Source organism: Bacillus rossius, assembly GCF_032445375.1.
Source record: "Bacillus rossius redtenbacheri isolate Brsri chromosome 9 unlocalized genomic scaffold, Brsri_v3 Brsri_v3_scf9_2, whole genome shotgun sequence".
In the NCBI taxonomy this organism is placed as follows: Eukaryota; Metazoa; Arthropoda; class Insecta; order Phasmatodea; family Bacillidae; genus Bacillus; species Bacillus rossius.
In genome coordinates, this window is record NW_026962013.1 from 4,919,251 (window position 1) to 4,932,286 (window position 13,036).

The 13,036-nt window shown below is 43.2% G+C and overlaps 1 protein-coding gene across 1 annotated transcript in view; it reads right to left on the reverse strand.

Moving 5' to 3' along the window:
* Positions 1–13,036, reverse strand: part of LOC134542808 (protein drumstick) — a 64,520-nt gene that overhangs the window by 2,651 nt on the left and 48,833 nt on the right. The window contains exons 2-3 of the mRNA XM_063387353.1: positions 5,854–6,201; positions 2,032–2,091 (exon numbers count right to left, since the gene is read on the reverse strand). Of these exons, the coding sequence (XP_063243423.1) occupies positions 2,076–2,091; positions 5,854–6,068 (231 nt within the window). The 5' untranslated portion in view covers positions 6,069–6,201 and the 3' untranslated portion in view covers positions 2,032–2,075. The remainder of the gene's footprint in view (positions 1–2,031; positions 2,092–5,853; positions 6,202–13,036) is intronic.

Consider the following 13,036-nt stretch of genomic DNA (forward strand, 5'->3'; position numbering starts at 1 on the left):
GTACTGCTGCACGCACACGATTCGCCATTACTCTAAAAAAAAAAAAGCTAGAGTGTTTGGTGACATACCTTGACACGAAATGTATTTGCGAAATACAGGTGTCCCTAGTCATTTCACTGTTTGTAATGAAAAAAAAACTCAAGAACGCAAAACAAGAACTAAAAGTGAGAACATGTACCCACAGATATCAAGCCTTGTTAAATGCACCATTGAGATTTTTCCGTGACAAACAGTACAGAACTGCAATGCCGTATCTAAAAAAAAGTGCACGTGAGCAATTTGTCATAATTATTACATCTGGCAGTACAATAAAACCTAATTAATTATATAAGCAAGGGTGATTTGTATTGTTTGGTGGTTGTAAATATCGTAATCCTGTCCGAATGCAGTATCCCAAGTAGATTTCTTGGTCTCTATTCCAGTCAAAATTTAAAAAACTGGAACTTAAAAGTTATAACTTTGCTCTACAATAAAATACCTAGTTCTTCTCAAAACTGCAAGCGAAATTTTTTTAATTTTTTGTACACATTTCTTGTAAGAGTATAAATTAAACCTAGAACGTTACACAATTTATAATATTTACAACCTACAGAGAATTTCATTTACTATTGTATTAAGTTTCACCTGGTTGACAAGTGTTGTTAAAACTGAGGTACGAAAATGCTCCTCTCAAGAATATATAGGTAACAATTATTCGTATTTAAGGATGAAAATCAACAAAATAGATTATAATTTGCTTACAATAATATCATTCTCATTCACTTAGCTCCTAGAAATATAAGGTAAACCAAGAAAAAATTTAGAAATTAATAATATATTACTTTCAATGAGATATTTACATTGTCGAAGTTTTTTCCCTTTCATAGACGTTCATGCTGTTAGAAACATTTTATACCTACATGTCAAAAAGGAAAAAAAGAAAAATAGCAAGAAATGCTTTACTGTAGCACATATAAAGTATTAAATTTTTTTAATTTAGGAAGTCCGTCATCAAATGTATAATTTCAAGCTTCATTTCCATTTTTTTTAAAAATAGTATTAGCATAAATCAAATATCTACACTTACAAGAGCTCTGACAACACGTCTTTGTTCCTATATGTTGAAACACGATTATTTAGAAAAAAACATTTCTTCGGCCACAATCTTGAAACAAAAAAGCTCTCGATTTTTTTCCCGCCATAAGTAACGTTATTATCTGCAGTAAAATGCGTTAACCATCTTCCCGGTGAAGTGAACACAGTCGAACACAGCACCATAATGTAATTGAATCGTTTCGTTATAGCTTCCTTCATTCATCTGGGCAAAGCTTATGTACATCACTTACCGGTGTTGTGAATCATGTTCCTGGTTAAGTGAAGAGTTTATTTTTTACTGAAATATCTTCTCAGCCATGCAAAACACTTTTTTTTTTTTTTTTACAATTTGGGAATCCTAGGAAAAACCCTTACCTGCGAAGAAACATCACAAGAAAATGTGTATGTGTTATGATTTTGGGGTTTTAACATTGAATATTGATTTTTTTTTATGTTTTTAGTTACAGATTTTTTTAAACTTACTCTCGTCAAAATGTGTAGCATTGTTTAGTGTACACATTTTAAAGTGTCTTGCCACGAATTTTTAGAGCAGTTGATCAATGGTAGTTGTGCTTGATTATCGGCATCATCACGTATGTTTAAATTGCTAATGGCTAGAGACCGGAAAAATTCGCGGATTCATTTCGTGATAGGCTGAAATTCAAACATGTGTATAATTCTGCTGGTTCTACTATTGGCTCGCCGTTTAACTGGAGCTCTCTGGGCCAATGAGAGACTATCGACCAAAGAAGCGTCGAATCACAAGCTATACCCAGTGGAGACGCCTCACAATTTAGTACCCAATGAACACGCGTGTTTACTTGAGAAGTGCAGAGGATAATGGAGGCTATCCAAGAGGTCATTGAATCCGCGAATTTTTCCGGTCCCTAGTAATGGCGGTAAACAACAACACCGTGTGGCCACGCCGACAGCGCAGGTCCTGGAAGCCGGACTTACACGAGCGGAAGGCGCGGGCAGGTTCTGGTCGCCTGGCCGCCGCATCACCGCCACCCGCACCTGCGAACACACACACACACCCGTCCGTCAACAAGGGCACACTCGGGGCAACGTCCGCCACGTCTCTCACCGGCGAGGGATGCTGTCACCACTTATAAACACACAACTTAGAAACACAACTTAAAAACACACAACTTAGAAGCACATAACTTAGAAATACACAAGATAGAATCTTCTAAGCTATGACTGTTCTAAGTTGTGTGTTTCTAAGTTGTGTGTTTCTAAGTTGTGTGTTTCTAAGTTGTGTGTTTCTAAGTTATGTGTTTCTAAGTTGTGTGTTTCTAAGTTGTGTGTTTCTAAGTTATGATAGTTCTAAGTTATGTGGTTCGGCGTTGTGTGTTTTTAGTTTACGTGTTTCTAGTTATGACCTTTCTAAGTCGTGTGTTCTAAGTTGTGATAGTTCTAAGTTGTGACTTTCTACGTTACGAAGTTTCTAAGTTGTGTGGTTCAGCGTTGTGTTTCTAGTTTACGTGTTTCTAAGTTATGACAGTTCTAAGTCGTGTGTTTCTAAGTTGTGATAGTTCTAAGTTGTGGCCTTCTACGTTACGACGTTTCTAAGTTGTGTGGTTCTGCGTTGTAGTGTTTCTAAGTTACGTTGAATTTCGAGGTTTCTAAGTTATGAACGTTCTAAGTTGTGTGTTTCTAAGTTACGCGTGGTTCCCCACCGGGGCGTGACCTCGCCGAGGGTCGAACACCTGAACACCAGTGGCTGGCGGCCGTCAGCTGGAGACGTTCGCTGCCTTGATTGCCCGGGGTCGCTCCCGCGCCGAGATACTGTGACTGGTGTCGCAACACTAGACATGAACTCGCCCAGTCACGAAACACAGACGATGCTACAGTGTTTCAACTTTCAGCCAGTCTGGGAATCTTCTCGCGAAATATTGATACCTCTGTTCATTGCCCTTCTTTCATCACCAAAGCGTCTACGTACCTACACTCTCTACATTACACTTCCGCATTATTTCAAAGTTTTAGTGGTTTAATATTTTAATTAAATAATGTCTATTATCTAGCCTGTACATATAATACATTAAACATTTATTTTTTGTACGCACTAAAAAAAAAGAATGGAAATAATCGAAAAATGTTCCGATCTCGTGTCTTCGTGGGACTGCAACGCGCAGTGGCAGCGACTGTCTCGTTGGGCGGCTCTGCCTGGGGGTTGTGACCCATGCCAGGAACAGCAACGCGCAGTAGCAGCGACTGTCTCTCTGGGCGGCTCTGCCTGGGGGTTGTGACCCACGCCAGGAACTGCAACGCGCAGTAGCAGCGACTGTCTCTCTGGGCGGCTCTGCCTGGGGGTTGTGACCCACGCCAGGAACTGCAACGCGCAGTAGCAGCGACTGTCTCTCTGGGCGGCTCTGCCTGGGGGTTGTGACCCACGCCAGGAACTGCAACGCGCAGTAGCAGCGACTGTCTCTCTGGGCGGCTCTGCCTGGGGGTTGTGACCCACGCCAGGAACTGCAACTCGCAGTAGCAGCGACTGTCTCTCTGGGCGGCTCTGCCTGGGGGTTGTGACCCACGCCAGGAACTGCAACGCGCAGTAGCAGCGACTGTCTCGTTGGGCGGCTCTGCCTGGGGGTTGTGACCCACGCCAGGAACTGCAACGCGCAGTAGCAGCGACTGTCTCGTTGGGCGGCTCTGCCTGGGGGTTGTGACCCACGCCAGGAACTGCAACGCGCAGTAGCAGCGACTGTCTCTCTGGGCGGCTCTGCCTGGGGGTTGTGACCCACGCCAGGAACTGCAACGCGCAGTAGCAGCGACTGTCTCTCTGGGCGGCTCTGCCTGGGGGTTGTGACCCACGCCAGGAACTGCAACGCGCAGTAGCAGCGACTGTCTCTCTGGGCGGCTCTGCCTGGGGGTTGTGACCCACGCCAGGAACGCAACGACGTAACAGCGCAACACGTAACCAACACGGAAGGAAATCACAGTCGTTTACGAAGCACGCGAGTCGCAAGACGTTACCAACCATGGAAATTAAAAATTGTGAATCAGTAGAAAAATTACTACCCCGGGCTTCTTTTGGTAATTCAAGTTTATCATGAAAAACAAAATAAATTTATTTAAAAGTGTTAATTTTTTCACTGTTTGAAAAGTTAAACAAGTGTGAACATGATGTAGGTATGCACATGCAGATAACATTTGGATTTATAAACGTATTCGGAACACATCTCTTCAAATATGGCCGTCGAAAAAACGCAAGAAAGTTGGGAGCTCAAAAATACTTGCGCTGAGTTCTTGTGCCTTACATAGTTTATATACAAGCCCTCGAGGCTGGTTTACACCGTGCCAGTAATTTAGTAGAGTGGTGAGTGGGCGAGTGGACGAGAAAACGGTATACGAAGGCGAGTGGGTGTTCGCACGAGGAAAGAAGCGAGTTTAGTGGCTAGTAGTTGTTCAAGTGCAGTGCAATAATGACCTCCCTGTAGAGGGCTTGGTGGGGGAAGCTACTGGATCATGCTCACTCGACTGAACAAGGCCAGTTCACGGCGTGAAGCGGCCTGACTGGCAGCCGTGCACGAGGTGACGCAGTGGTAACAAGCTCGACTCGCACTCGGGAAATGTCGAGATGGTTGTCCTGTTCCAAGCTCCAAGACATGAAGTGGGGGACGCACCACAACGCCGAAATACCACAACGCCGAAATGCCAAATTGACCACAACGCCGACAGCTCTAAAACTGCTGTGTACCACAACGCCGAATTACCACAACGCTGAAATACACTAACGCCGAAAAATGTCATTGCAGGACTTCCACAAAGGTTAGGTTAGGTTAGACTAGGTTAGGTTAGACTAGGTTAGGTTAATCTAGGTTAGGTTAGGCTAGGCTAGGATAGGCTAGGTTAAGTTAGGTTAGGTTATATTACGCTAGGTGAGGTTAGGTAAGGTTAGGTTTGATTGCGGTATTTCGGCGTAAAGGTACATTTAAGAAACACACACAATTTCATTCAGTTGTTGTTTCGGCGTTGTGGCACACAGCAGTTTTCTAGCTGTCGGCGTTGTGGTCAGTTTTGACATTCGGCGTTATGGTATTTCGGCGTTGTGGTAACGACCCCATGAAGTATTGCGTTCAAACGGCAAGGCGGCTAACAGGTGTCACACAATCACAGGTATCTGACCACACATGGACATTCAAGTATTTATTCCCCGTGCAGAGTGTGGTCAGTCCCGCTAACGAGCACACGTCAAGACCATATTTCATAGATTTTTTTTTATTTTTCCACGTAAAAGAGTTGTGCATGGACACTAAAATTGTAGTTTTTTTTTTGTTTAAGAAGCATAATTTTCACAATATTTCACTTCAAAGTTGATAATTCACGTCTTTTTTGTACCAATGTTTTGATTAACTATCCATTTTTTTCCCTAATGAATTGTATTTGATGTGATCTTTACAGAAATATGCCCAATAAAATAACATATTACGAAAGCGATAAATCAATGGCTGAATGTTTGCTGTAATCATCAGTGTCGCTTGAATTTAGACGTTATTATTTTGATTAAAAAAAACAACCATTAATCTCTCGATGAAAAAATTTCAGATTTTGTTAATCGCTAGTTTGAAACTTAATCTGTAAAATAAAAATAAAAATGAAATAAGAATCATCTGTAGCACAAAGCTGTAATTTCTCAGATATTATGCCGTTAAATAAAAAAAGACCTTGTTTTCCAGAACATTGCTCGACCAGGGCAGCACCGAGCAAGTACTAAGTACCCAGCGGTGTCCACACCGCCAAGCACCGAGCAAGCACCAGCTAGGTACCCACCTGTGCTGCTTGAGGTTGTCCTGGCGCTTGAAGGTCTTGCCGCACGTCTCGCACGTGAAGGTCACGTCGTCCTTGTGAGTGCGCTCATGGATCATGAGGTTGTAGGGCTTGGTGAAGCGGCGCTGGCAGTACTTGCAGATGAACTCGCACTTGGCCCGCATCTTGCGTCTGAACTCTCGCCGCTCGTCCGTCTCTATGGGCATTATGGCGAACATCGCAGAGGGCTCTGGGTGTCTGTCGCTCCTGCGGCCTCCAGAGTTGACGACGGCGACTGTTGCTGTGCCCTGGGCGGTCCCCCTGGTCGGCGACCGTGCTGCTGTCTCCTCGCCTGCTGCGTTCCTCTTCCACCTGCGGGCAGAGGGCGGAGTTCTCTCTCACTGACACTTGGGGCTACCTGTACCTAGGGACCGGGAAAATTCGCGGATTCAATGACCTCTAGGATAGCCTCCATTATCCTCTGCACATCTCAAGCAAACACTCGTGTTCATCGGTTATTAAATTGTGAGGCGTCTCCACTGGGTAGCTTGTGATTCGACGCTTCTTTGGTCGATAGTCTCTCATTGGCCCAGAGAGCTCCAGTTAAACCGCGAGCCAATAGCATAACCAGCAGAATTATACACATGTTTGAATTTCAGCCTATCACGAAATGAATCCGCGAATTTTTCCGGTCTCTACCTATACCAGTCACACCTGTATGTACTTTTACAAGGATAGTCAGCGATGTCACTTGTGAAGTTTGCGTGGCAGAGCTTCGTACCATTTTGCAAAGCTATTAACTGCGATTTTTTTAAAGTGATATCTTTGGCAACTGAGTTCCCCAGGATTTTCCTTATAAAAGGTACACTTTTTTTGTTTTAAATGCACTGACTTCTTTTTCAATTAAAATATCATAACTTATAACGTCCATTAACAAATGCCGTACACAGAATATATCTGCTGTTTCGGCAAGGGGAATTATTTATATAATTCCTCCTGAGAATCGACCCTCACACCTAAATCCCGAGAGACGCTGTCCCCGCCAGTCTTAGGTGCCTTGCCGGCATTTACTGTAGTGACGTTGATAAAAAAAACTCAGGAAACCACCCAGGTACCATCATTTTAAAGCTCGTGTAAATAGCTACACTCTCCCAGGCCTGCGCCCACCTGGGAGGTCACAAGCAAGTGTCTCTCTCTTTTAAGGACGCCGCCTACCTGGGCCACGCATACCGTCTGTGCAGCTTTCAAACAAACCACGCGATTGGGAAAATTGCTGCCGAAGATATTCCACTGGAGTTTGTTTACGAAACGCATTCTAAATGGCCTGTTGTGGACGGATCAGTAGTTCTGTTTCCGGATTTAGTTTTTAAACTATATCTTCATAAGAGTGAAAATGTCTAAAAACCGTATAATGTTATGGTTACCACTCAAATATCACAGTTGTCCTGTGACGACGAGAAGACTGCGCGCCAGTCCAGAGGAGACACCGCGCTAGAAGCACCAGCGAGCGTCGCACTTATCATCCCGCCTCAACGACACACATACCTACAGCCCTGGGGACATCCAAAACTGCAGCTGACTGGGGACCTCCCTGTGCCAAAAAGTGATTTGGTGGGGGGGGGGGGGGGTCCACCACATGGCACACACTCCCGCAGCAGCCGACACTGTCCTGATTTCAAGTCAGCGCTTGGCATCAGTGGACGGATGGTAACTGAACCGTCAGCTTGCTGTTTCTGACTGGCAACTCAGTGTAACATGTGCTTGTACACCAAAGGAGAATGACTTCAAGGTTTCCTCGAGAAGCGCATCTCCGCACTTACGCCCTTACGAGATAACTTTTTTTAAATCGATACGCGACATGATTCCGAACGCACGTTTTTTTTTCGGTACATATTTCATAGTTAATTTGGGGGGGGGGGGGGAGGGGAGGATTCTCCTACATGCCAACCTGAAACAATGAAGCAACCCAGATATTGGTGGTTAGAAAATTAAAAATGCTACAAAACTACACTGACTAGCTGTTCCAGGAACGTGCCTAATAAACAATTTAATTGGCCATTTCACACTGTCTTCTCTCAACTCACTGCACTGTTAGAAAATACAATTAAATTCACGAACTTTTCAACGAAGAGGTTTTAATTATTTCACATAATGTGGACATTCGCAAGGGATCGATTTTTAGAGTAAAACCAGAAATAATGTTTTTGTTTTTTGCAGGGAGTTTTTATCATTTTTTTTTAACGTGATAACGTCTTATAAATCGATGAACGCCGACTGCACGCACGGAAAATTGTCACGTTCCGCCTGAGCCGAGCGCGCAAGAACCGCCCAACCAACGTGCGAGAAAAATCTTTTACTAATATCAAACAGGTTAAGGAGGGATTTTTAACTAATAGTTCGTGATTTAAATTTAAACAAATTATTTAAATTAAATTTTGCAAAAAAATGTACATAATATTTGAAAATTAAAAAGTATGCAAATTTTCATCAGTGTTTTCTTATGACGTTATCACGTGAAATCATTAGGGACCGGAAAAATTCGTGGCTTCAATGACCTCTAGGAAAGCATCCATTATCCTCTGCACATCTCAAGTAAACACGCGTGTTCATTGGTTACTAAATTGTGAGGCGTCTCCACTGGGTAGCTTGTGATTCGACGCTTCTTCGGTCGATAGTCCCTCACTGGCCCAGAGAGCTCCAGTTAAACCGCGAGCCAATAGCAGAACCAGCAGAATTATACAAATGTTTGAATTTCAGCCCTTCACGAAATGAATCCGCGAATTTTTTCCGGTCTCTAGAAATTTTCGTCTGTAAACCGACTTTACAGACAACCCCGTATTTTTTTTTTGATAGTATTGACGACAGCCGGGTGCAGGACGACTCCGCGGCGGCGGAAGGGACATCACCGACACCTGGTGGGAGCGCTGCTCGGCCCACCAGACACGCCGACCAGCTGGACCGAGAGCCAATGGCGGCTTCAGGATGACTTTTCGGGAGGGGCTGTCGCACAGAGAAAGGTCGTAGTTGCAAAAAAAAATATTGTGGTCAGATATTGGCCTCGGAATATTATTTTGCAAATTACAGGTTTCAAATGCAGAACCTTAGTGGCTCCATGCAACATTTGATGGGATAAAAGTTTAACGTATGGAATCAAATGTTTAAGTAAACATAGATATACACTGACCAATGAAATTGGTCTCGGGAGGGGCTATCGCCCAAACGCCCCCCCCCCCTCCTGGAGCCGCGCTTGCCGAAGAGGGAGGACGTACACACGGAGGTTGCTCCGGAGGAGTGGTGTCGGAGGCTGGGCGTATGCCCCGGGTGTCGACGGCGGGGACCCAGGGGGGCGCGCGCAGTGACCTCACCTGGCTGAGACCGCGGCTCTCCTCGCGGGCGCGACTCTGGCGAACATCTGCGGCCCGGAGAAAGCCGCCGCGGCGGGCAGAAGGTCCGCACCTTCCCACCGCGCCGAGTCGCGACCCCACCTCGCGCCGCTGTGGGTGGTGGGGTGGGGGGCCCTCCGCGCTCCTGGGTCATGCTTTCCCGTCGACCACCCACCCCTGCCTCCCCTCCCCGCCCCGGGGTCCCTGCTGGCTTCCTGCAGGCACCTGTGCACCGGTGTGCAGTTGCGAGGCGCCCTTCAACGGTAGCTATCCCGTGGAGTAACAGTCGCGTCTCGCTGTTCCTCCAGAACACGCGTCTGCGAAGACCGAAACAACGAGACAGAAATCTGCGCGATAACCTACATATCTCGTGAACTGAACAACATTGTGCGATATTTGATAAATGTTTGAAAAATAAAAAAGTAGGTATGCAATTTTTCATCAATGTTTTCATATGACGTCACGTGAAACTAAACCGACTTTACAGACATTCCCCTCTATTTTTTGCAGTGCTGCAGTTTCTTTCGTGTAAATGTACAGATGAACAGACCTGTGCAGTGTTGACGCAGAGTTGACGCGAGAGCAGATTCAGTAGAGTAGTCGTGCGCCGGAAAGGCGGAGAGCGAGCAAGGTGCGAGGCGTGTTGCCGCCGAGCAGGGGGCGTGCGGGAGGTCAGTACCGCGTGACCCCTGACCCCGGCCCGCTAGCCGCCCCCCCCCCCCCTTCCCCCACTGCCGGCCCCCGCCGCACGGTAGCGCCGACTCCCCCAGGTTTCCCGAGTGTCTTGGCCACGTGGTGCGGGTCAATGCAACGAGTTCCTGCAGACCAGCGGGCGATTATCATTTTTGACGTGACAACGTCTAATAAATCGATGAACGCCGGCTGCGCGCACGAAAAAGTGTCCCGTAACGCACATTGTCCCGTCACGCTGTGTCCCGTTACGCTCATTGTACGCTTGCGGCGCATCTATCTCTCTTCCACTCGATTGGAACGACCATCGTATTTGACTTTTTCCAGGCACAATTTAACTTGGAACACTCCCATTCGTTTCCTACTTTTCCTATCATCGTCCTATCCTTAACAGAATAACACAGATTGGAAGAAGTTAAATAGCAAACATGTATAAAAGTTATAGTTAAAATAATCTGTTCGTTAAAGTAATAAACATATTTGAATTAATGAGTGCAAATAAAAGTAAATTTATCAATTAAATTGTAGATTTCATTTTTCTCCTTCTTTTTATCCATACAAAATAGTGATAATTCAATAAAAATGATTCAATTTTATTCATAAAAGTATGCAATCATTTCATCAATGTTTTGTTATGGCGTCACGTTAAACTATCGTCCGTAAACCGACTTTACAGACAACCAATTTTTTTTTTTTAAGATGCAAGAAGAATTGCGTAATGAAGGATAAAATCACGTTTTCAGTTAATAAGACTTCTGCACAGTGAAAGCAAAAGGCTCTTTTAAATCAGATGATTAAGAATTTCACACGTGTTAGTGTAAACATTTAATATGATAAGAAGCACGACGAAGAAAAATTCTTCTGTAGTTTTACAGTTTCAAATTGTTCACGGCTTGTGACTTGAGTGTTTTATAAACTACCGTGGTTTCCTTAGGGTTTTTTTTGCTTCTTTTTTTTTATGTTCTTGTGCTTTTTCGTTTCTTTGTAAGCTTAACTGGCGAGCTCGCTCTGACTAACGGCAGCAAAGAACGCCACGAAAACATTAAAAAAAGGTAAAACAAAACTTGTTATTTTATTGAAGTGAAAACTTATATGGGAAGGTTTCGATAGGGAGTAAATTCGTGTAAGTCGTCATCGACATGGTCACGTGACGTGTTGACGATAACACTATACTTATCTGTTCCTATTAGTGTTCAAATTGTGTTTTTGTTCAATTTTTATTTAAAATCTAAAGTATACGATTACTGTACAGTTAAAAGTGAGTATAAAATATATTAATATTCTCACAAAGATATATAAGTAGTTTGAATAACGAAGAAAACGGAGTCTTTGCAGCAATATAACCTAAAAGTTACGAAACTCATTATTTATTGTTTTAATACTTAAAATTAGAATGCAATGCATATGTATAGTAATTTAAGAGTTATTTTACTAACGTGATAAAACAAAATTGTTGTGTGATAATATTTTTTTCGTAAAAATTGAGAAAAATTCTCTGATTTTTGTCAAAAAATATTGTCTTATGTTACACAATTATATTTTACAAAGTTAGTATTTCTTATTTCAAATTATATTTGTATTTTCTTAACTCTGTTATTAATATTAATAATGGTTACCTTGATTTACAAGTTTTAATTTAAGATCAAACAATTAATTTGTATATCCGAAAATAACAACTGATTGTTTATAGTTTTTAAGTTTTCACTTCTGTCGGCAGTCCTCATGACTGCTTTTTCACTACATAGTATAAAACAAAGTCGCTTACCGCTGTCTGTCCCTATGTATGCTTAGATCTTTAAAACTACGAAACGGATTTTGATAAGGTTTTTTTTTAAATAGGTAGAGTGATTCAAGAGAAAGGTTTATATGTACCTATAACACATGCATAATACCTATAGTAGAGAAACACTGATAATTTTAGAGATTTCTAATGTGATGTAAATAAACAAAATTTTTGCGCTTACATTGCAAACGCTGGCTGAACCCTACGAGATATATCAAAATAATGTACTACAGTATTGTACACCTTAAAAAGGTCTACAAAAAAGTCCGGATGGTATATGTATTTCTCTTAGGGATAACCCACAATAACCATTTTTTATCCTTTACTTTTTACGAGGAATAATGCGGTACCGGAGAAGATGTATTGATTCCCCGAATTCCTCTGATGCCATCGGATTTACCGTTCCAATTTAAACGCCTACAATTTCCGGTAAAGATATATTTTGCAATGACCATTAATATATCGCAGGGTCAAACTTTCAACGTTGCAAGGCTTTGATTTATTTGAGCGTTGAGTGTTTTTCACATGGCCAATTATATGTCGCTCTTTCAAGAGTAACCACTAGAGAAACACGTTTGTATTGTCTAATAACAAAAAAATCTGTCAACGTTGTATATATAAATACATTCTGTAGTTTATTTAGTACCAGCATTGCACCCGTGCGAAGCCGGGGCGGGTCGCTAGTTATGTAATAATTAGGGACAGAACAAATTCGCGGATTCAAGGACCTCTAGGATAGCCCCCATTATCCTCTGCACTTCTCAAATAAACACGCGTGTTCATTGGTTACTAAAATGTGAGTCGTCTCCACTGGGTAGCTTGTGATTCGACGCTTCTTTGGTCGATAGTCTCTCATTGGCCCAGAGAGCTCCAGTTAAACCGCGAGCCAATAGCATAACCAGCATAATTATACACATGTTTGAATTTCAGCCTATCACGAAATGATTCCGCGAATTTTTCTGGTCTCTACCTATTAATAGAGACATGCAAAATTCGCGGATTCATTTCGCGATAGGCTAGCTTCAAAACAACTATATCATCGTACCGCTTCTGCGATTGGCCCACATTTTATCAGGGGAACTGTGAGATAATGGGAAACACTAAACCAAGAAAGTGCCGAATTACGGACAGCCTAGTTGAGACGTCTCACGCGTCAGTAGCCAATGAACAGGTGTCATTTCCGCGAGAATTTAAAGGACTGTGGAGTCTATCCTAGAGGTCAATTAATCCGCGAATTTTGCAGGTCTCTACCTATTAATATGTACTTAGCTACAAGTTGCAAGTGCCACTATCGCACGCAACACCGCCGTGTGTCCGCGTAAGGGAACGAAGCCCATGCGCCCACGTGGTC